General features: G+C 35.1%; 2 protein-coding genes across 3 annotated transcripts in view; one reads left to right on the top strand and one right to left on the bottom strand.

Annotated features, from left to right (window-relative positions):
- Positions 1 to 26,793, top strand: part of LOC114126851 (lysine-specific histone demethylase 1A) — a 378,425-nt gene that overhangs the window by 218,477 nt on the left and 133,155 nt on the right. The window lies entirely within an intron of this gene.
- LOC114126712 (toll-like receptor Tollo) lies at positions 1,100 to 6,180 on the bottom strand. Its single transcript, XM_027990711.2, has one exon. It carries the CDS (start codon positions 5,696 to 5,698, stop codon positions 1,952 to 1,954), a length of 3,747 nt encoding a protein of 1,248 aa, XP_027846512.2. The 5' UTR covers positions 5,699 to 6,180; the 3' UTR covers positions 1,100 to 1,951.

The raw sequence follows: 26,793 nt of genomic DNA on the forward strand, positions 1-26,793 counted from the left end.
CGTTGTCGCAGTCCGTAAAATGAACGTTTTATGGAAAAAAAAAAATGTTTCAAAATTTGCGCTTTACGACTGTAGCCATCATCGTCGTCGTCGTCGTCGTCGTCGTCGTCGCCGCCGCTGTGTATTATATACCTTAAACCATCCGAGAAGAATGTCGTTTCGCCAGTTTGACGCCGTAGGCGAATTTAGTTTTTTTTTCGACTTTTACCGTTTATCGAATACATTATAAGTATAAAATGTATAATATAATGTTATACCTACGTTACGTTTTTATTTTCGTTCTCCGAAACAATTACACCGGCCAGGATTATCATCCTGGGCCGGTTCACCGATCTCCTCCTCGTGGTCATCATCATCGTCATCATAGTCGTCGTCGTCGTCATCGGTGATCAATGGTCCTTGGTCGTCGTCTGTGACATTTCGACTCGATCAGATATAATAGGTACACCTTTCTCCCACCACCACCACCCATTTCACCCACAACTCGAGCCGGGTACACGATGTGTCGTACGGGGCCGGTTATTGTTTCTCGTTCGTGCGCTACGAAATACTCCGCGGGGCCGTCTCGGAGATGAATGATGATGATGATGATGACGATGATAATACCACGATGATGATATACCCGGCGGAAAACCGTGTGCAACGACATTGCCGCCTATCGTACAGTATTTGTACGTTACACGCTCGTCTTGCTAGGTACGCAATAATTTAATATCGACGAATACGGTCATGATGTCATTACACTTCTATACCTAATGGCTTATAATATACGCGTACAACACAATCCGACCGCTAACGCGGCAGTGATTTGTACCGAGTAATCATTTGTACCTATGTACAATACATAAAGGCAGCTTAACCTTTCTTTTTTGTCGTAACCGATATCGATCCCTAAGGGCGATTTCGAAAACGTAAACCATTAAACGATATTGCTGTAAATCTATTCAAAAACAGTTTTTAATCGCATTCGCAATTTATTTTTTTCATACCTTTTTGAAACATTACACACGCATACACACATGTACGGTTTATATACTATATAGTCTTATATTATGTATGGATAGGTAATTTTAAATAAATAAATAAAAACAAAGACGAATTTAATTATGTTTTTTTTTTATTATTCGCTGGGTTCTCGATATTTTTTTGAGTACCAGTCAATTAAATTAACAAAAATATATCACAACAATGTTCTAGTACCTAGAAGTTTATAGTCTTCATTGTAAGAAAATAAATAAAAATAATAATAATATATAAAAAAAACAATAGTAAAAAATGGCATTGTTTTTAGTATACGTTTTCAATCAAAACGTAGATTTTACAATAAATCGGGTTAATAGTTATAAATATAATACTATCAAACATACAAGATATTTCTTAGACTAGGTAACTAACCCCGCGATATATCTCAAAAATCGTAATTTAACTCTTTGTCAGCAAATAACTATATCTTATGTGTAGGTACATGGCAACTCTCTTGTTTAAAATTTAATCTGTACATTTTTTTATGCATATTTTTTCACCTCAAATAATAAACTTGTATAAAACATAAATTAATATAGGTAGTTAAAAAAACACACATAGATTTACGTTCAAAGAGTTAAATTAATTTTAATACATATTTATTAAAGGGCTAAAACACGTTGGAATTTAAGAAATAATAATTTTAACCTAATAGTAATGACTGGGAGGACATTTTATTTATGGTCTTTACATTTTATTTTACAAAAAAAAGAAAAGTTTAAAAAAAGGTTATAAAAGAAACATCTTAAACTTAATCGTAAAATACAATAATTAATAATTATGCAGGAGTGGTAGGCATTTAAGCCTTATATACACTGTACAAATACATATTTGTTTTTTGTTTTTATTTTTATTACAAAATAGTCACTATCTAATATCACAAATTTAATTATTAGGCAAGATAAGTTTTGAATTTTCATACCGTGTACTATATATGTATGGCAAGCGGTCTTGAGTAGTTGTTGTGTACCCCTCTGTGATGGTGATGATGGTGGTGGTGATGTTTGTGATTGATTGCTTTCGGCCTCTGGATGTTAGGGACGTCCGGAAGGGCGAATTTCAGCTTCTCCCAGAAATGTTTGTCGCCCCACTGCAGATATGAATTAGTCTTGAGGTAGAGTCGGATATCCGGATCTAAGTCCTTATTGGGCACCTCTCCAAGTAATATAACGATCAGTCTCTTCCTCTTGTCTCGGAGAACTTGATGATGTGCTGATTTAAATTCGAATCGGCACCACTCCGACTTGATGAAGTTCTCCGATAGCACCATTATCGTGCGTTTGGACGATTCGACCGCCTGCACGATTGTGTCGGATATGTAACCACCGGCTGGAAACTCTCTGTAGTGCAGACACAACTTATACGACGGGTCACCGTTTTCCAATATCGGCGCCAGTTCTTCAATAACGAACGCCTCGTCTTTGGAACTGTAGCTGACGAAAGCGTCGAATAACTTATCCCGCTCATCCATTTCGAACTCGGTGCTTTTGCAAAATATTCGAACGCCAAATCTTGAATGACACCAAACTTTCATTTCGTGTCGGAAAACATACACCATCATGGCGGCGACAATTATGAAAAACACTGCCGAAAACGAAACTATCAAGATCGGTATGTAATCCTGAATGTCCGGCCTTTGGATTATGGTCTTGGTCGGCACGGTCAGGTTACCGGAGTTGAGAGCTCCTTCGATAGTGTTCGACGACGTGTTCAACGGTTTTTCGACCGACGAAGGAGTTGTAGGCCCGCAAACCGTACCGTTGTCGCTGAATATATTGTACCCTCCCGAATGGTCGAGGCAACGGACTTGTTCGGCGTCCACCACCGCGTCGGCCGCGTATTGTAGGAACTCTTTCATTTGTTGAACGAAATCGCACGCGCAACTCCATTGATTTTCAGCAAGCGTCAGATGGGTGAGCGTCGGCGACAGTCTCCACACTGGGAATTGAGCTATCCGATTGTGGTCCAACCGAAGTATGGTCAGCTGTTGTAGAAAACGGAATGTTGTGCTATTTATATACGTTATACGATTGTGGTTTAAATAGAGCTCTTTGAGCTTGTCCAGCCCGTAAAACTCGTCGCCGTACAACGTGGATATACGGTTGTCGTCCAAGTGTAGCACTTCTAGTTCCTTTAGTCCGTGGAATGTTCTATTTTGTACGCGCTCCACGTTCGACGAATTCAAGTAGAGAACTTTTAAGATTTTTCTACCCAAAAACGTGTGTGTGCTCAAAGTCTTGATGGTATTGCCGTCCAAATATAGGACCGTGGTGTTCATAGGTATTTTTTCCGGCACCCTGTTTACGTAACCAGCACTCGAACAGTCAACCACGTTCGACGTTGAACTAACACTATGGAAACACGTACAATTCGTCGGACATATCATTTTGCAATCGCACGCGTCGAAATCGCAACAATCACAAGTGCTACGTTTCGCGCACTCCATGTCGTATTGGCACAAAAACTGTTCTTCGGACGCTTCCTTCAGCAGTACCCTGGACTCGCCCCGGTTGTATATAACCTCGCACGTGGCCGTTTCCAAGTCGACTAGTTTTGGTTTATTCCGATCGGGTTCGACACTATACGCTTGTAGCCATTGCATCGAACAGTCACAAACGAACGGATTGTTGCCGACCAAAAACTGTGGCATAGCTCGACCCGCCGGGACCGTCGATATCCTTAGCGATTGTGGGTTCAACGTTTTTAAACGGTTGCCGGTCAGATCCACTTGCGTGAGATTCGGTTTCTTGAAAAACGCGTACGATTGTATTTTGGAAATTTGATTGTTGGACAGATAAAGATTTTGAACTTTATCCGGAATTGAACTACCAGTAACTTCAGTCAATTTATTGTTACTGGCGTCGAATCCGGTCAGTTGTGTTTCCAATTCGTAGTGATTTCCAAGTTCGGTGATTTGATTACCGTGTATGTCTAACCACTGTAAACCCGTTGGTATTAAAGCGTAGTCGAACCATTCTAAGAAGTTTTCCGATATGTTTAACCAAACGAGATTCGACAGTTTGGAAAATAGACCACCGACATCCCGTAAATAATTTCCGTCCACCCTAACCGCTACCAGTCTAGTGTTATTGTCAAAGGTACCGGCCTCTATTTTTTGGATTTTGTTATTGGCGAGGTTAATTAGATGTAGTTCTGGTAATCTATCGAAAACGCCCTTTGAGACGTTAGATATTTGATTTTTCAACAGTTTCAACCCGATCAGCTGACTCATGGCCGGAAACGACGTGTTAAATATATCGGTGATCTGATTGTAGCCCAAATCTAATGTTTTGAGATTAGGAATGTTATTCAGGACCGCCGGTATATCGTACAGTTTATTTCCGTTGAGGTGCAAGTATTCCAAATCGGTAGAGTTCCTTAGCGCCTCCGGATCGATGTACTGTATTTGATTGTTATCGAGTGATAGTTGGTTTAATGAGGGCAGACCGTCGAACGTGAACTGATCGATTCTAGTCAATTTGTTGCTGGAAAGCACCAACGTTCTCATCTCTATCAGCGACGAAAACACGTTCTCCGGCAAGTACTGAACACCGTTATTATCCAGTCGTAACGAGCGAAGCCGATACAAATCTCGAAATATCATCGCGTCCAATTTTGTTATGTTGTTGTTGGACATGTTCAAAAATACGAGGCGCACGAGACCGGTAAACGTGGCGGCGTTCACCCATTCTTCGGTCAGCTGGTTTTCGGACAAGTCCAATACCAACAGCCGAGATAGCTCGTTGAACAGTCCGGGCGCGAGCACGTTGATAGTATTGTTCTGCAGATACATCTCGCGTAAGTCGCGGGTGTCCGCGAACAACTCGGGTGCCAGGTTGACCAGCCGGTTGGAGGCGATGTTCAGCACGGACAGAGCGGACAAGCCGTCAAATCCGTGGTCACCTATAACCGATATCACGTTGCCCTGCAAATTCAAGTCTTGCAAGTTGGTCAGGTGCGAAAACACTTGCGAGTTGATCGAATCAAAGTTGTTGTAAGACAAGTCGAGCACCTGGAGGTTGGCGCCGCACTTGTGCTGTCCGGACGAACCGAAATGAAAAAGCTCGAGATGCCGGAGTCGATTCCGCGTGAGGTTTAAGTAGACGAGATTCTGCAGCGAGCAGAACACGCCCTCCGGGAGCTTGGCAATATTATTGTGGCTCAAGTCGAGCCGCTCGAGCATGTTTAGCTCCTCTAGGAACGTATCGGGCTGTACTTCCATGTTTACAGAAGTCCAGTCGTTGTTATGCGTGACAACCGTGAGGTTGCGCAACTGCCGGAGCCCGCGAAACGATTCGCGGCCCAGGCTGTTGAGCTTGCACGAGTCGATCGTCAACTCCCTAAGGTCGATAAGCGTCTGGAACGTGCCCGAGCCCAGCGAGCTGAGCAAGTACAACTGCGAGTTGCACTCGATTTTCAGCTTGACCGTATACTGCGGCTGTATTATGCTAAAATTGGTCTTTTCCAGCTCGGAGTTCATGGTCCGCACACGGCAGTGCAGAGCCACCTCCTGTTCGTCGGACACGGTCTGCGACGCGATCGTCTCGTCGCCGTACGCGGTCACGGCGAGCCACTCGCACTCGTTGGGCGGCTTGTGCCGGAGCGTCTTGCTCAGCGACGCCGACATGACCAGCAGCACCGAGCTGACGAGTACCGCGGCGGACGTTAGAGCCATGATAGCGCGTTATTCGGGATAGGAGTCGTACACGCGCACTCTAAGGGGTCGGAGAACGCAAGGAAAACGCGTTCGATCGCCGTCACCGCCCGGACACCATTTGCGATGTGCGATCGCGGAAGAGAGACATCAACGAACGGGCATGGTGGCGAGGCGGTTGAAAATAGAATATTTTAATATTATGTCTTGTGCGGGAAGAAAATTTCTACGAAAATTCACCACCGACTTGGTCGTCATGCGCGCACTCGAAAAACACACGCACTCACACCCGACATTAGCGCACGGAACACACGCCGTAAACAAAACGATTTTTATATACGTATTATTATCGTGATACGATACTATATTATTATTATTACTATTACTATTATCGTACGGAATAACACGACACGAACACACTCTGAGATACGCGCGCGCGCGCGTAAACACCACACTACGACGGTCGGCAGGCACTCGGAGACTGAATGTGCTGCGGGCGGAACGAGGACTGGTTGCCCGTTTGGTGCACACCGCCGCCGCCGCAGCCGCCGTTCTCCCTCCCTCCACTATTACGCTTTCCGTTCGCTTTTGCCGTGCTGCCGTTGCTGCTGCTGCTGCCGCCAGGGTCGTCTTGTTTTTTTTTTTCCCATTCCGTCGCTGCCGCCGCCGCGCGTACGTGCGTCGTTTTCTACGCGTACACACGCAGTCTGTCTGTCCGTCCGTCCGTCCGTCTATTCACCCGGTACACTTTTAACACCTACTTAACATAGGGCGTCCCCTCCCGCCCGCCCGCCACGGGTCGGATCACGGACCGTCGTCGTTCCGGCCGCCGCCGCCGCCGCTCGCGTTGTTATAAAATATTATAATATTAAATTTTTTTTTTTCAATAAATATCGAAAAAACGATTTTTTTCGTCGGCGTATGTTTTACGTTTCAATAATTATATTTATATTATAATATTATTATGATAATATTGTTTCGTGCACGGCGATGCTGCCGGTGAATTCGGTGGCTGTTATTATTATAATATATACGTGATCGCTATATTATCGGTTATAATAATACTATCATCTCACGCATAAATGATCTCATTTGCGTCCACGTTTTATATTATAATAATGTAGGTATATGTAAAAATATAGTATGCACACGCAATCCAAATATTCGTCGTCGATTTTGAAATTTTCGTTAAACGTTCGGCGTTCGTATGATGTGATTTACCGCAATCGTTAGAACCATTACCCCTTAGCGTGCACGTCGATTTAAAATATTAACTCTAACCGAAAAAAAGAAGTGCTTAAATATAATATTGTAGTAGGTGCTGGCGGGTGAAGAAATAATTTAACTGTTGGTGCGACAAATCTTTCACCGTACTACCGTAGTGGCGTAGTCCACATATTACGCGGAGAGAGCGTTTTTTTATTTATTTATTATTTTTTTTTTTTTGTTCATCTCGCGACGAGACAACCACCGACTTCTGGCGACTTGTGCGTGCGTGTGTATACTGTGCTCTCGAGTGCCGAGTTTTTTCTCGCTTTTTCCCGTCTTTTTTTCTGCACTGTCAACGGCGGCGCGTAATGAACATGACGAGTAGTCGAACACGTTATATTGACGAGACACACGTTGAATTATTATCGAACTGACTATTATAAACGACTTTACAATAGTATAACAACTCGGTTATTTCTTTCCGCAGTACACCATATCATAATGTTTACAATAATGTCGGCGGATGACTTAGATTTTTAATTCCGTTTCGGTTTTCTATTTTTTACGAGTCTCTCATTTTGTGTATATAATACGACCGCGACGCGAAGCTGTGCTTCGAAAATAATGTACCTACATTATATTGTTATAGGCACGGCTTGGTATAACGCTCAGCGTGTGTTAAAATCGATTAAAATTTAAAATATATTATTCTCGCGGTATCTCATTATTGTAATATTATTATGCTATTTTGTCGAGTGTGTAACAAAAAGGAATATTTTCATCAGAGAAATATATGGTGTTTGGAAAAACGATAAGAATAATGAGTTGTGTGAGTGTGTGTATGTATGTATAATGTATATAATATATTGTACAAGGGTACAAAAACTAATTTCGTTCTTGTAATTCAAACGGTTGACTGCGGTTGTCCGATCGTTTGTCGTTTATTTATGTTTTAAATAATATTTTTGTATAAGGTATAATAATTATTCATAGGTAAAACAGGTACATATACAATATATATGTACACGATGTTTATTGAAGCACTTGGTGTTTATATAGTATTGTGTGACTTGCGATTTTAAAACATTTCCCCAAGTAATATTATATATTATTATACACGCGGTCCCTCGAGGACCGTCATTGTACTTATGTGTAACCATATTGGAAATCGCATCACCGTGTGCTACATTTGTTCTGCTATAGGTCCCCCCTAAACCCGACTTTGTTTCGTTTGACGTGCTCGCGTATCTCGTACATTAATATTTCCCTATTTATATATTTACGAACGTGATACGTATTGGTATGACGTATATAGTTACATCGGCCCACGGTGTATCCATTTCACCTGTCGATAAGTTTTCTTGAAAATATTTACTCTCCGTCTTGTCCCGAGTGGCCTCCCCGCAGCCCTGACCAATGTCCTTTTATCTAATTTGACGTCTATATATTATCATTACTTTTGTGATGTAGCCAGCGCGCATACTGCACAACTCTAAAAGGAGCCGGCCCGTTTCCACCGGTAGATCGAATGTTCGTTTGGCATTTAGTCGTCGGGAGGGTTCGTATGCATACGAATCATAATTGTATTATAGCTATACATAAGCAGCGCACGCAACAATGGGACAGGCGGTATTCATTATTCCTAACTACCCGCCGCCGCTTACAATATAGGTATAGGGCCCAGTTTTTTTTTCTGGTTCTTTTCTTCTTCCTCGACCCGTGCTAAAACGCACCCCAACCACCTGAATGCACCAGGTGAAGACGACGACGACGAACATAATATAATTTATACACTGTTAAAAAATGCATTTTTAATACCAAACCGCTCGTTGATTTATAACTAATCGTGAGAGACTGCGTGAGTGCCCTCGCTGGAGTGTTCATATCATTAGATACGAAATTAGTGTGGTATTTTTTACGGTCCATAAGTCACTTTTTTTTCGGACGGATGTAAAAAAATAAAGTAAATGCCAATATTATATTCATTCGATTATTTCTTTGCCACTACACTCGGAAGGCTGAACGAATTTCTATTTAGGGTTCTACAAAAATTATGCGTTCCGAGATGCAAGCACACACGCGCACGCACGTGCAAGGGGTTGATAGAATTCAGCTGTTATCATTAGTTAAAAAAATAATTCGAGACGGTAAAAAAAAAACTAAAATACAGTTCGTTCGACTGCAGCGCGTAGTACTATAATGACAGCATTCGGTGACGATTGACATATTTTGTGAGTGCGTGTTATATGAACAGACGAAAATAAACTCATTAAACACTATAGGCCACGAAGTGGTTCAGTAAAAAAAAATAAAAGAAAAAAATAGATGACTAATAAAAATATTTTTAATCTATAGATTAGTCGTATGTGTTTATTATAATATAATATTCCGTAAAGTATGCGTAAAAGAAGACCCTGCGATCTTTTCGTGCCTATATTAAATACATACATATTATATATTTATAATTTATAAAAATATAATAGGCTCTGGCCCGGAGACAAGCGTGTAGTCGTAATTAAATAGACGTTTTTCCTATTTGATCCGTTTTGATCATATTATATTATAATATACATACATGTTATTATATATTTATACATATTATTCTCGCATAGGCTCGCTTCCTCGGAGGCATCGGTACGTTGAACGACAGCGATCTGATAACGATATTATAATGTTTGGTTGTCATTAAACCCACACGTGGGTTCCTGTAATTACAATGCGTATGGGAGGAGTTAACGATGTCGACAACCTTATATAGGTAAAAACAAAAAAAAATATATAAGAAAATAAACATTGTCGAATACACATAATAATAATATATATATAACTACGAAAAATAAAAAGCAACCGAACCGATCTGAACGTTCCTCCCGGCCGCTTGTGTGGATGATTGCGCGGTGGGTGAGGAGGGTAATTAACTGCAGTGATGAGTATCGTCTGCTTCATAGGCCCGCGATAATAGCGATCATACTATATATAATAGCTGCAGTTCAAGACGTCATGGAGGTTGTACTTATTATACCCATCAAGGGGGTTTCGTCCTCGGCGGCGTGTCCTGTGTAATGTGTGACGGTTGGGAAAAGGATAATTTACTTAGATAATTTCGTTTATTTTTTTGTTATTTTATTGGTAGATTTGATAATTGTCCGCTTATATTACATTTAAATATGTCATATAGGTCAAGTTAAACTTAAAAATATGAGATTTATGTAGTTTTTTATTATTACATGCATTAACATTTTTACATTTAGATTCATTATTATCTCCATCGTGTATAATGTATATCATTAGATAATATTATGTTATGTTTAAAATGTTTTAACATTTTTATTAAGTAATACCATAGTATATTATTCAATTCTTTAAAAGCTTAAGTTTATTATCATTTTAACGTTGTATGCATGTATATAAGTTGACCTAAGTAAATATTCATCCCTAATTACTTACGCAATCACTGATATACATAATATTGACAATTATGATTTTGGTTTCAAAATCGTTGCAACTAGGTATTTCTATTTTTGTTATTTTTTTATCCGTCGTACACGTCTAATAACTCATCATGTGTTTAACAATAATTATGCGTATACCGCAGTATAGGTAGGTACACCACGACAATGGTAAATTTGACTAATTTTGTGTATTTTTATATGTTGTATACGTATTTCGTAACTCGTATTATTGTCGAGGAAAACGATACAAAGCGTTTTTAACAGGATTATCGAAAAAATTAAACGCTGTGGCAATAAATGATTCACGTGGATTAAGCGTAGATTTCCTTCGTTTATTCTCCCGTGTATAAAATCGAAAAGGTGAATTGGTCGCTACATAAGAGTAATATTAGTCTATGGGTTGCTATCAGTCGTGTCTTGGTTCGTTTTCAATTGATTACCTGTCTGCCACGGACCATACGGTGCATTCGAGGCGGAAAATCCAATATTCCTATTTAACGAACCCTCGCACGCGGCTCCTGCAGGACATCCTAGATAAGCCCCGCTCAGCGACGGCGGTCACGACCGACATATACATCAGATGCCTCGCGCGACGTCGTACGTCCATTTGTCAATAGCTGCAATGCACATAATTAGATATAACAATAATAATGGTAGGTATGTATACAATGTGTAACAACACGGCGCGTAGTTTGTCTATTTTTAACGGCACCCGTCGCATCACCCTTTTCGCCGACCCGTAAACGGTAATGAGCTTAAACGATAGATCGTCGTCGGCCCGGATAATCGCGTTAAAGCATAATGATTATAATGATATAAAAAAAAAAAAATAATAACAATAATGATAATACACACTGTACGTAATTATATGTCGTATATAACCAACTGTATAATACTGTTGATACAATGATACGCGCGCTTAGTGTCACTGATCGTTTGGAAACGTGTAAAACGAAACGCGGACGTTAATCCGTAGCACTTATACCGCCACATTGCGCACCGCATTGTACCTATAACGAGGTACCATATTTAATAGCTAAATCGTAAGTATACCAAGTTTTGCGGAACATTGGCATGGAGGTATATGTGGCTATCATTATATATATGTCGTTGTATTTTTCTTGATTTTCGGTAAATTACTGCAGTGTACAGGAATATGTGCGGACGAGAGAGCGTTCGATTAATGTAAATTACAGTTTCATACTTTAAACCGGATAGAAAATCGAGACTGAATGAACAGTTTCAAAATATGTCTATAGAAATTTCGATTCAATCTCACTCGTACACTACCGGTCCATTACCCTGAACTCGGGTGTTTGATGTATAAAAGTTCGACACGACCGCGACGAGTATTGAAACTATAATAATAATGTGTACCTGCGACGTACCATAATATTATATGTGTATACAGTACATTAAATTTGTATAAGTACCGGAACGTTATTTTATTAACAAAACGTAGTGTATAGGATGTTGTGGACGAGCGTAATCGATTTTTTTCTTTTTTTTTATAATATACATTAATCTTGTGCACTGTTCGTATACGCGCGTAGGTACCTATCGGTATCGGATGAAATATTGGTTTGTGCGCGTAAGTATTGAAAAGTAGGTTTAGCGCAGGTACTTGAAGTATACGTGTATATAATGTATTGGTATATAATAAAAGCGCACGTAGGCGGTTAATTATTGTTAGTTTAAGTCTCGTATCACTGTAAAAAATAAAATGTTATTTTGGAATGTCATTACATTGACTGGGTAATTTATTTAAGGAAAAAAATTACATAGCGCGCTATAAATTATTATGACTATTCATTGCGTTCTTGACGTTTTGTGGTCTAATAATTCACAATCTATAACTTTATGGTCTAGTTGCGACGCGTGCTTTGACTTCACAAATGTGTCCGTGCACAATTTTAATAATTTTTCATGCATTATATTATAATATAATAATATGCATGTATTATACTGTGTATATACTATATATGTACAAATATATATGTATGTATCGTTATACCTAGGTAAGTACACCGTAATTAAATTCAAATCTTTATACTGTCGTGTCGTCCTATTATAGATGTAACCCAATTCTGTTTGAATATTATATACTATTAATGCAGGTACAATGTACGTTTTTTTATCATTATTTAAATCGGACTCTTGTACGCGAGTATAATGTAATTTCAGTATTTTTTGTAATCTTATTTTAATAGCTGCAGTAAACAATTTTAATTTTTGTACCCTTTTTTTTGTTTTAACAGCATATAATACCACTGGGTAAATAATGATAAATTGCTTATCTTTTTTTTTATTCTTTACTAATTAACACAACTTTTATTTTACACGGTTTATAATATATATTATATGTATAAAAAAAATAATATAGTTTAATACAACTTGCTATAGAGTATTGTTACATAGTCGCAGTATATTAGTATAGATTATAATAATATGCACACACGATGAATAGATTATACGCGATGTTAACTGAGTTTTAAATGTATATAGTTATACTTGCATATAACTAGATATATTATATACGTACTTGACCATAATAATATTACAATTACTAACCCGTTCATAAATCATTCAAACGTAGATACAGTATATAGTTGGTCTAAAAATTCCGACCGGCTCCTAAATCCGTAAATTAGAAAGTGTTTACCATACATGTATGTATAGTAATACTGTACTCGAATATTATAGTAAATTATCGGTTATCCGTAGTCTTCCACGGAACCATGTATTAGAATTATGTATAGGTACATGTATTTAATATGAAAAATCATTAGATAACAGTTATATAGTATATATAAGTTATATTGTAACAGTTATAACAGTTAAGCCTCAAAAAACTTACCCCAGAAAGATGCGTATTGCCGATGACAGTGTATTATGTCTCGCGTATTCAAAACCTTTTCCTAACCCAGTGGTTTTGAAATCCGTAATTGGACATACATTTTTTTGTTAAATTTTTGCTTTCCGACTTAGGAATTACCATGAACTCTATTTCGCAGTTAATCGACAGTCTACTTTATTGCTTAGACATAATATGATATAAAATTATATTTGACTGAGTCCTAGTCTCTTAGCTACGACTCCCGTCGATTTTGTTTCATTTTGATTGCTGCACGTTTTAGTCAACGAACTGTTTTATTTTATAAATACAATGTACGTGAACAGATGTATCATTCATTTTTCAGAAAATTCGAAACTGACGGGCTTATAACAATGTAATATATATGTTATATAGCTATAGAACGTCATTGATTATGACCGTTCGTTGTTAACTCGACTATAATTGCAGCTGACTAAACATCATATTATTATTGTGATATTCGTATTACCTCGTTGAACGCGCTACGATGATAATATAACGACTTATCGTTTGAATAAGTTGTTTAGGATTTCGTCGTACAAGTACAAACTATATAGCAGATGCTTATTTCCATCCATATAACAAATATATATATATATGTATATATTATAGTCGATTAACTGTGGTTTGAGAGTGTCTCTATATATCCTATGCGCGTGTATTATGTTATATAATGCAGGGTCTTTCAAATTGTTTGTGTGACAATAATATATGGGGCTCGCCGCTCGTGCGATTCCGTCAAAAAATAGGAACAAATAAATAATGAAATCGTAATAGACCCGGCTGCTTGTACAAGATACTAGGTTATATATATTATGTATTATTCATCTGCTAGGTGTTCCGGATAACGTACTCTGTCTATTCGTTATAACAGTGAGATCTCACAACTTCAGCGCGTTTTGCAATAATATAATTATTAAGGATCGCACACATGACATTTTTCTGTGCCGAACTATGTAGAGCTCGCGAACTGGGCAACGGTAGCAGGCACCTCCTTCCAACAACACGTGTTGTGTGTGTGTGTGTGCGCCCGTTTATTTGCATCTTCCGTCGTTTTTACAAAATATGCGTATGTGTATCGTCGCCGTAGACATTATATATAGGTAGGTAGGTATACGCTTTTTTTTTCGAGAGTATATTATACACGCGAGCACATCCGTCCAAAATCATAAATCACTACGCGCATACACACTGCACCGCTGGGCTGTCTGCCGAAGAATAATATTTCGTTGTTTAAAAATATCCCATATGCGTATTTACACATATACATATTATTATTATACAGGACGCGCCATTAACACGGTTTTTCGGGGGCGGTGGCCGTGGCTGCGGCGGGGAGGCTATTAACGATATGCAACGTGTTTTCCGCCGCAACAGCAGTGAGCGAATAGAAGATGATGAACGTATATAATATTATATATTATGTACATGTTATGGAGAAGAACACTTAGGAAACACGTGTATGGTACGGAACCCCGTCAACATCCCCGCACAGCCATATAATAATCGCTTAAATCGCGATCTACTTACGCATACTCTGCACGTCAATAAATCAATCTATAATATCTATAGTATAAAAGGCAATGTTTGTGCGTGCGATCTTCAGCTGTACAAGTCCACCGCACCTCAGATTTTAAAATTTGTATTATCCGATATCCGAGCACTTATAGTATTTATTTTTCAACACGTGGATGTTATATATATATAGTTGACCCACAAAAAACAATAATATTTTTAAATTTATATTATATTATCATCGTCATTGGCTATAGAAATAAAATACTTACTCGTATTATGTTTAGATTTTATATTAGACCTGCAATTTATATATTTTGGTAGAAACACTAAAAATTACGGTGTTAAAAATCTCTGTACCTATAGAATTTACATTTGACGAAGTTTATGACGAAACGAATATTATATTTAATTGGCCATCATGGGTAATTGTCTGTTCAGGATCAGCTAGTGTAATATATATATATATATATATACAAATGTAATGGTGGATGTCGATTTTTACTTTTTTTTTATACATATAATATAATAATATATATTTTTTTTTCAGGTACGTTCAAAATGTCCTACCAGTATTAAGGGGTAAGTGCGTGCCCTTCATGCAGAAGTATTAGTTATTGCTTATTAGTTATTACTTTTCAGTCCGTCGACGAACTTAAAACGTTCGTCAGAGATAATAATATACTTTATGATACTTACTGCAGTGACGTAGTGAACTTATAAAATTTCAGGAACTAGCGTTTTGCCTTTCACACTTTTTGCCACTCGCCTTTTCACCGGAAAACCCTTAATATCACAGAAGCATTCGCCTTTCAGACTTCTCCATTATATGCCACGCCACTGCAGTACGCTACCGGACGTATTGTTGGTATAACAATATTAAGAATGATGTAATAACATGTTCGACGTAGGTTTTTTCCGAGAAGAATAAACTACGCTTATTACTGAACTATGTACGATATAATACATATTGTTATTACATATAATATGAAGATGAGACATTCGGTGTTTATGTATTAATAATATTCAAGCGTTTTATTATAAATCGTTCACTATCCGGCCAAGGAGTCGTCTGATAAATATTTACATTTATGTGGAAGGCGTACATAATATATAGTGTTTTAAAAATGCAGGGTTATTCCTTTTTTGTGTAACTTTTACTTGCGTCAGGTGGCTGAACAATTCACAGTATACGTATGGCCGTAGAATATACGACTTTGTATTATTTACATATTCTTAAAATATGGTGTAGAATTATTACACGCTATGGTCTGACTTTTATCGAACCGTATTTTATATATTATACCCCTATGGCTGTATGGACGATTATGAGGATTTGTGTATGTAAATTGGAGAATTGTCGTTTTAGATTATGCCGATATCGCCGCTGCTGTGTGTATATATATTTTACTGAATTATCTTACAAAATCATTATATACACTCAATATCCGCCCGTTCGCGTGATTTTACGATATTTACGTCTGAGTCTATCGATCTCGTACTTAAACATTTCAATCATCTGTTAATAAAATATCGGGTATAATATATTTATTATTTATACTGTATCGTCGATGGAAAAAAAATATATATTATAAAGTATTTTTTCATCGTGACCGTTTAGGTAGTCGTAACCCAATATTTTTATTATTTTTCGTTCGTGGAAATACAATACGGACGTCATACAGGAAATCATTTTTTTTTTTTTTGCAAAAGTCCGTGTGGTTTATGTGCTGAATGGGGAAATCGTAACTATTAACAAACGATCGTCTATGGTCAGCCGCGTATTAGGTCATTTCTGTAGAATTTTGATAAATCATTTATTTTGTGGATATAACAAATGGTTGTTTTCAAAAAAAACATATAACCCAGAACATCGGTCGACAAAGGGCTACTATACACTGCGAGTCAATGGAATTTCACGTCGTAGGGTTCTTCCATTATCGTTGTACAGATCGATTTTGCCTAAAATCCATCTAATAGTGTTTTCTGCGTTCATTAACGCGCCACTGCGCCTGCAACCGTTCTGCTATATATATGCCGGCCAGGACCCACCGCCGCCTCCTTTGTGTCGCCCGGTCATTACGGTCTTGAAAAATACATTCGGCGACACACAAAAGAACTTGTGTGTGGTGTGATTTTTCTTCGAGCATACGCTTTATAATAATATATGTATTATATATTATACACACACATTTTTTTTCCATCTTTATACGTTATTCTTCCGGAAGGACGGGGCATTGTTTGTTCAAGAATAAATGACGTATTTTGGCTTGACCATAAAAATTGATTTGCACCGTGAACGAGCCGCGGATACGGTCTTAACGACCTGCGTTGACAACCCGTACGACCCGAATTGCTCGTACTAGAACGGCCGAAAATTTTTTTTTTATACATCATCATCAATAACCAACACCGATGATTGTGTACACTATATAATTTATATATGTATAACAATAATAATAATAGTCCATGTATAGGAAGAGTAGTATTCTTGCGACGGTGTCTCGCTTTATGCGAGTTGGTAGGTGGCCTCCGACCGTCACGGACCGTTTACGGTGCGTTATGCGCATTCCGAATAAACTCAACCCGGTCCACGGATTCGTTTAGAGAAATGATTATCCTCTCTCGGAAGCCCCAAAGACTACTGTGTGTTTAATGTCCCAAACGAATCCGATCGATTTATCGGGTTGACAATGTAGGTATATACGAAAAAATCACGTTTTCCACTGCCGAAGCCGGCCGATCATATTATTATTATACACTGCCATTAAATCCATTTACCATTGTATGGCTGACACGTGGTGACTATCACCATCGATTTGGGGAAATTAATGTTTTAAAGTAGGTAGGTAGGTATACCAAGAATTATACAGACACCATACAGCAGCAGCTGCTGCTGCTGAAGTAGCACGCTCTTTATAATATTATAATAATATAAATATATAACAATATTGTATGTGTCACTAATATTTTATTTTATTGTTATACCTACGTTTTTTTCTCATATTCGGAATTTGGATATTTTGGTGAGATAGGACACGACGCGAAATAAGCTATTGACAGCCAATATACGATTGAAAGGTTGGATAAACGTATATTTAAAACATGTTTGACGTTTAGAAATATTAAACGAGTACACTAAACTAGTTTTGAAGAATATAATATAATATATTATGACGATCCCCAATTCACCTAATGATACTATATTAAATTATTTCTACAATTGTTTCCTTCAGACGAAATTCTGTCACTGTGCAATTAGATGTTTATTATGATTGTTTATTAATTTAAAATATAACTTAATAAAACCGTTTGTTTGAACATCGTTGTGATTCGTGTACCATAATATAGAATATGTATAGATGATATTATGTTCGAATTTTGATGTTTACACTTTTGATATGGTCTCGATGTTATTTACAATAGATACATTTTACATAATTATTATCAGTGCACGTGACCGTATCATATTTGTTTATTCGTGTCAAACAAACGACGTAGTATATTTTTTTCTTTCTTAAATGTGATGGTATGTCTCGTGTAGGTACGATAAAAAAAAAAACCATTTAAAATATTAGAACGCTAAAACTTGATTTCTCGAACAATCTAATGAGGGAAATATTCAAAGAATCCATTTACAGGTATACCCTTTGGTACACATTAACGTTAATGTTTTTTCGAGTACGATGTATTCTCTTTTTAAAGACTATTACTTTTTATAGTATAATATTATATACTTGTTTTATTCGAGATTTTCGTTCTTTTAATTGTTAACGATTACTCATCCGAGCACCTGACATTCGATATTATATTAACATGCTTATTATGGCTGATCTGTTCACCCACCTTATCAGATCCTATATTTAGGATAATGTATTTCAACAATCTTTTCGTTTAAGTACATGCTTGTTATTACAATGTATTACCTAGGTATGTATTATGCATTTAGGCGTACACAGAGATAGTAGTCTTAAATAAATTAATACTTTTCTTTGATTTAAAAAAAAAATGTTTAATATAAAACTAGGTAGTTGTTTGTATTTTTTTTTCTGTGGGGTTATTATACAAAACTATTTATAATATATGTTACGTATATGTGTACTTTAAAGAAAATATAGCTTAATCATAAGTCGTAACATTTTGTACAATATAAGCATTTTTTTAACTTTTTATATCATTCATAAGTTTATGACGTATACAATTATCATAGTTAATTTTCGCTTACAAATTTCAGATGTATTGTATAGAATAAAATACTTGTGAATAGAATGCTTTTTAAATATTTTCTTCGCTTTTAAATTCGAGGAAATAGTGAAGAATATAATTTTATATATAAAAAAAATAATACAATTATGTACACATATTTTGCATAGTAATGTTAATTAATTCATCATTCTATTAAATTAGAAATTATATTACTCGCAAAATATTTTCTTATAACCGAAAAAAAAATAACTATAAAATATTATCATATTATTATAATGCATAATATATATTTTAAATAGAGCAATTAAATTTTCATGCTTATGAAAATCACAAGGTGTGATCAAAAGATGTATTTAAACCCTACGTATTTATAAGTTAAAATCTAGTAAAAATAAAGAGTATACATTGTAAAACATTTGACAGAATTTTTTTTTAAAAAAAAACCAAGTTGTATGGCTCTCACAAAATTAAATACTTCATTACTACTGAATCACATTCTATATGTTGAATTTAATATAGTATTATTTTAATTTACATATTTATTTTTGTCAAAAATGAAATTTTATTTGAAACATTACGACTTAAGAATATGTTATTACACGCTTTGTATGGAAAATCCACTTAAATCCATTAAGAAAATAATCACACCATGACAAATGTTTCTATAGTTTTTCACGTCTATACAGATTAACCTATAAATACAGTTTTCAATGAAATCTTAAATGAAAGTAGGTATATATAATACTATTATATTTAAGTGGAACATATTATATTATTTTAGATGTATTTGTATAAATATTTGTGTGTATTCTGAATAGTTTATAAATACGCATAAGCGTTGAGGTATATAATGGTGAATTATATAAATCAGCTGTCGCGTGCTCCACGCCAATGCCCAATTTTTATGTCCCGCACGGTGACGATGGTCTCTGCGGAAATCTCCGCTTGTACACACTTTAAGGGGAATATGTCTTACGTTCTTTAAGGCCGTAAAAGAAAATCTATTAAAAAGGTTCCAAAAATATCAGCAAACGCTTTGAGAGTTCGCCTTTTCTTTTTTACGATGCCCCGGAGAGATTCACTGTATTTTATTTAGTGCGTTCGAGCGTTCGTATTATAATAATATATACCTAATACGTATATAATATTGCCGAAGAGAGGGTATAGGAGAGAGAAAACAATTTAATTATACGAGAGTACAACACGATCAACCGGCACCATATGCAACACTTGTATCAACATCGCACCGATGCATCGGTACCACGTGTTCTATACTGTCTATACACTATACATATACGCCGTTTATTAAAATACAAGCGCATACGTATATACACGGGATACTGTAATTTACATGTGCATTTGTCGTCCTGAGTCATATATCATTCGTCGCGTTATATATACGTAAGAGCAATTAAAGTGTTTTTTCTCCAGATAACATTACAATGGTTTTCTAATGGTTTTACTTCCTATATGAGTGTTCATTGATGACAATTATACGATTTTTGAATACAGGTATATACAGGTATATTAAAATATGATTTCATTTAGGTCGTTATTATATCTGCGCGTTGTCGTTAATGCAGTTTTTATATTCTGTTGAAATTTAATAACTGTACAAGAATATAATGAAATCTATCGATTTTTTTTCTCCTTAATATATAGCTAACGCGACAAAACTGAAATGTTCTCTCCACGAACGACAATTACATGAAGTTTTAATTACACAGCACACAAAATAATACGAACGCTTCGACAACATTGATGAAACTTATATATGAAATACTCTATGGGTAGGTAGTTAAAACGGTTATTCATTACGACGGTGAAACACTAAAACGTAACGTCAATTAATTAGAAATTTAAGAACCTAAATGATTATACGTTTTGTTGTGTTTATATAGTTATGGGAGAACGGCATAAAACGAAATCGAATGAATAAAACGCGATGTATAACAAATTATAGACATTTATTATTTTTATAGGTTTTAGAATAATGTGATCAAATGAATAGTCATAATATTTTATGGAAATCGCTATTAAAAATGTATATACGCTTCATGGATCATAGTCGTTATATTTTATAAAGTTTTAAATTCTGAGGGCAATAGAAACATTTTATTATATTATTGTTATTAAAATATTTAAATAAAGATTGTATTCCATTAAGGTTATTTTTTTGATTTTCCGAGTAATTCAAATACTTTTTTTGAAAAATACCTCAAATCGACAAAGAAGTGTATATTCAATTTGAACAAAACTATAACTTTTATTAGACTTCATATCTGAGTATCTATAGTTTTTTGAGCTAAAAAGGTACAATATTGATATACGTTTTGAACTGATTAAAGCTAAGCAAATGTAAACATTAGAACCCGTGGCTTATCTGATCTGATTTAACAAAAATAAATTATACTTCGAATATTTTGTATTAAAAACCAGATATTGAATAAAAAATTAATGTTTGGGTGTAATACCTAAGTTAAAAAAAATATATTTTTTGAATAAATTATATCGGTAAGTGATTTTACGTTTTTTAGAAACTCAAATGGTCTTTATTAATTGCTCGATCTAAGGAATGCCTGTATTACGTTATTTGTGCCTTATTTATCTTGTTTTATATTTACTCGTATTTGGAAATTTGTAACCCGTCGATGGGAATTTGGAACTACAGTACTCGTAATGGGCTACAGTATTATGGGATTTTTGTTTTGTAATTTATTTTGTAAGTCATTAGTAACTACTAATTATAAGTAACAATGGACACATTAATTTACCAGTAATTATCGTGGAAAAAGTGATATACGATTACAAATAATACAATATGTACATTATAGGCCGAGTAATTAGATAATAATAGTCGTATTGAGAGGATTGTATTACGTATATTCGTTGACAAATACGTATTCCATAGTATATATTGTAATATTAAGAGAAGTATCATTAATTATAACCAAATGACATGATTTACCAAATAACATAATATTTTTTTTTTTAAACAACCGTTATATTTTTTAGTAATTTATAGCTAGGTATAAAATATATTATGTGTTGTAATATATTATGAACGATATCAAAACTTGTTACTGTTGTTTTTCTTTTCGTTCTACAATTTTTAACACGCCTCGCTATCGTGTAATTATAACTTTATTTAGTCATAAGTCATTACCTTATAGTATATACTATGGTGTAGGTACTGAAGTTAAGTATTAGAAAACAATGTATAAATTCCAAATGGATTGATTTTATGATTATTTTTTGGAGCACTATTTTTGTGAAAAGGAATTATACTCTGAATAGGTAATTATACGTATTATTATCCGAGCTGGGTGGACGTTAAACTAATTTTCATTTAAGTAATAATACAACATCATATTTAAACACAGATACAATAATTTGATTTGATATAATTATATTACAATATGAATATGTGCAGTGTGCACGTTATGGTGTATTGTGATAATTATGGCTAATGTTGTGTTAAAATTAATACAGTTAAATTATAACGATCTTCGCGAGCTGGTCGCAGTGCCAGCAGCCGGCCACACGCCTCGACGGTTTTTGCTAAAAACGATACCCTGCAGATTTGTATCCTAAAATATACGCGTTTACAGCGCCGAGTATAGTCGCCAAAAAAAAAAAAAAAATATATTCGGCACTGTTCCGTTTAGAAACACCACTTCTTAAAAAACTCGTCCAAGTTGTGATAAATACACTGCTCGTCATTTTTCCATCTGCTCATCGCTTTTCCGCTTTTCCGTTTTGCGTTCGTCCACAAACACGTTTCTTTTGCGCTTTTAAAATATTTCTTGTCCGTCAGCGGAAGTTTTCGACAGTTTCGAAAACGATTCGACTCCGGCTTTGTGTACATTATCGCACGTATAGACTGTTGCAGCAGACGACTTTCCATAACGAAACGCGCACAACAATGTACACGTAGGTATACATACCACACCAATAATAATAGGCAATATCAATAATAATAATAACGTTACAAACGAGCGTTTAATCGGAAATCGATTTTAGAAAATTGACAACGGGTTAGACTCCTTTTGTCCGAGGAGCATTTCGATCCGGTCCGGCCCGGCATATAGCAGCACCCACAACAACGATCCCAAGGCTAGAATCGCCGGCTACTTTTTATTTATTTATTTTTTTCGCGTCCACTTCGATACAATAAAATATAATGTGCTCTATTTGTTTAGCGTCTATAGAATGTAATAATAATGATAATAAAACGTACTCTCATTGACAACACACGTATATGTACGATAATAGTCTTCAATTGACGTGTCGAAAGCGTAATAATTCCACTGTTGAAGTATATAGGCTGGTTTTATTATATTGTGTATAATATTAGACAAAGAACAATATTTTGGTTATTCAAATGACTTAAAAAAAAAATAGTTGGAAATACAATTAGATATATATGTATTTTTTTTTTTTACTAAATATCACGAGTGATGTCTGCAGTTGTTATTACACGTGTTGTGGGTATGTTAATTTCCGGGACTTACTTAATGTATTAGTCGATTTCCTAGTTTATACTTGGCGGATTTATGAATTTATTCCCAGCACACATAATGAATTAATGACATATGTATAGGTTGATTCCAGTCCATTATCATAACTCAAGAGACACCATAGGCAAATTGACTGACAACCATAACAATTTTTTTCATTAAATTTACTTAATTTTATGTGTTTATTAACTATAATATTTCATCGTGATTAATTTAAAAGTAGGTTAAATTGTCTTTGTCAAAATTTGATTTTTTCTTGCATACTATAAGGAACTATTGAGAGGAAGGTAAAAACTTAATCACTTTGCTTTCAAAAATTTTAACTTGTCAATGAAGTTTTTTTATTATATGTATGGATCATTTCCCTTATAAATACAAAATTTTCCTCGTATTTTACTACTGGTATACAACAACAAGGAAATCAACTCCGGTCTCCGTTACACGTTTGAAAATATACCTTCACTCTACAAAGAGCCTTATATTCATATTATACCACGTATCGGATTAGACGTGCAACCCTATATTATGTATTCGCCGTGAGAACACATTCTGTGACTAATCATATACATTCATACCTGTAGAGTGTAGCTTATAAGATACAAAATGGCATGTGTAATATATACAACTCACTAATATTTTTAAAGACGGGCGAATATTGATACTACTAATATTTAGCCGTTGACTAATTCGAGGAATTTAGATATTTCAAAAGGTTTCCGTATTGTTTACTTTTCTCGATAAGCACCGTGAGAAATATTATTGCTGTGTTTAGGCTATTATGCAGGTATCTGGTAGTATATACACTAATAATGAAGTGCGATGGAAAAAATTCCATCGTTAATCCATTTTATTTATCAACGGAGTTTTAAGTGCTCGAGTCTTAATTATATGAGGGTTCAACCTTCTTAAATTTAACTATTGAATTGGATAAAAAAAAGTTATTTTTCAATCGAATTAAACTCTCTTTTAAAATAGCAGTGTAGATTGGCTGCACCTAACCTAATATATATAACTATTATCTGTTCCGCTAGAAAGTATAGAAACTCGGTAATTATTTGGTTTCTGCAGTTAATGAAAAAGTCGCTAAAAGATACTGCATACTATATAAGAACATATAAATTATATAAATTGAGAAATAAAAAATGTATATTGGCTGTTGGAAAATAAAAAAAAAATTATAATACTTATATTTAGCACCATTTATGGGTTTTATACGTTAAAAACAAATATTAACTCTTGTAAATAATATTATATATTATGTGTGTAGGTTTTGCATAACTTATTATGCTATCCTTTTAAATAAATTATTTTCGTATGAAACTCATACGTATGTCACGTGTGCACACGTAATAAATGTATTACATTTTATATTATTAAATATTATAATTATGCGCATACATTCGTTCATGTACGCCGCGATTTAAACTCATTACAATCCGTCACTTTTGTATTTCTTTTTTTTTAATCCAACCATTTAAAAAATAACACAGTGTAGAACATAACAACACAATATATTATAAATATTATATTATGTACGACCGCATTCCCGATTCGTTATTTGTCAGTTTACGTTTTCCAAATGTGCGTTTGATCGTAACCCCCTCGCGCGTGTCAATTTGCGCCAAAGTGTTGAAATGCGCCGGCGGATGGCACGTTTATTATTACTACAATTTACAAATAATATACATAATAAAATACCTATATTACATAGATATGTAATTTTTTTTTTTTTTTGCGGAGAGCGATTATAATATTATTACTATCGTCTTATTATTCTTCGTCACCGTCGCTCTCGTCGTTCAGCAGTTCACGACGTGGTTTAAGAAATCCGATTATATATTAAGCGTCGGTCAGAAAAAAAAATAATAAATAAATAATAATAATAATAATAACGAGATGAGAAACAAAACGGAATAATATAATACGATCCTGTACAAAATGTGTATAATAATATGTAGTTTTTCCACCGTTTTTTAAATAGACGCTAAACAGCCACATATACAGCTGCAGAGGAGCGTTGGATGCGTTCCAATTAACCTTTGACACACACACACACTCACGTGCGCGCGCACACACTGTACGGAATATAAGCGCGGAGGGGAGCCTTGAACTTGAACTACGTGGGTGTTGCAAACGAGACGGATTAAAAAAAAAAAAAAAAAAAAAAAAATAACAGATATTTATTTATTTTTACTTTATTTTATTTTTTCTTCTCGCCATCACTGCCTAATAAAATCTTATCTCGTTTCTGAATCGATTCGAATCATTCGAATCGGTAAATCACAGCCAATTAAGATAAATTATGCAACTGCTACCTAATCATATACGCGCGTTTTCACGCTGAGATCGAGACCCGGTCGGTATACATTTTTTTATGGGTATAGATATTTTTCATTATCTTACCCGTATAAGTACATTTTCCAAATGTCCCCCAGCTTATTACGCCAATTAGCCAGTTATTATACAGGCTGGTTTAATTTTTTTAAGCTGTTTATAGTATGTGCATTATAGTTTAGTCACACGACGTTTGTGTAATTGAAAGTACACAATGAGGTTTTCTGTAAAATTTCTGCGTACCTATTGACATAGTATCATTACATATGCTCATTTCATAGAATTGTATTATTCATACTATCATTGGCAATTATCTACTCGTTTTCTTTTATTTTAGTATCATATATTATTGCAGAGATTAAATTACAAAGGATTTAAAATTTTAAGTTAAAAAACAAAAAGTTTGTCTTTTAGTAAGTTATACAGTTTCTAATTCTTCCGTTTTAAAAAAGAATCCATTTTAACTATATTTATAGGCAATACATAAATACTCAAAAAAAAAAAATAATCTTGAGTAATAGTTAAGCTCTTTATTAATCATATACCTATAGGCTGTATTTATGTATGATATTAAATTTATTTTCTTGTTTGGCGATTCTGATAAATTCTGATATTGATTCTCTAAATTAAGTTTATGTTTCGGGTTGGTTTAACGTTTTCCGATTTTGAATTATAATTTTTGTTGACACGAACACTTTGAAGGTAAATAAGCGTAAATATAATGAGTGCAATTTAATTTAGTGATACTATAACACAATTAATATGTGGCTGAAATATTATTATCGTATTGAGTAAAATATAAACACCTACAGATATTTACGCTCAGTAAAATTGAATTAATGTACTAACGGCATTTAGAATAACAATTACGATCGAGCTAATAGATTAAATAAAATATTTTTGTTCTCGTCGTTTTGAATATTAAAGTAAAACATTAAAATTTAGAGTTTAAAGTTTAGACATTAAAAATACAAACCATTCCTCTGATAGTATATTGATTGGCTT

This window comes from Aphis gossypii, chromosome 2, assembly GCF_020184175.1.
Source record: "Aphis gossypii isolate Hap1 chromosome 2, ASM2018417v2, whole genome shotgun sequence".
NCBI classification, from domain to species: domain Eukaryota; kingdom Metazoa; phylum Arthropoda; class Insecta; order Hemiptera; family Aphididae; genus Aphis; species Aphis gossypii.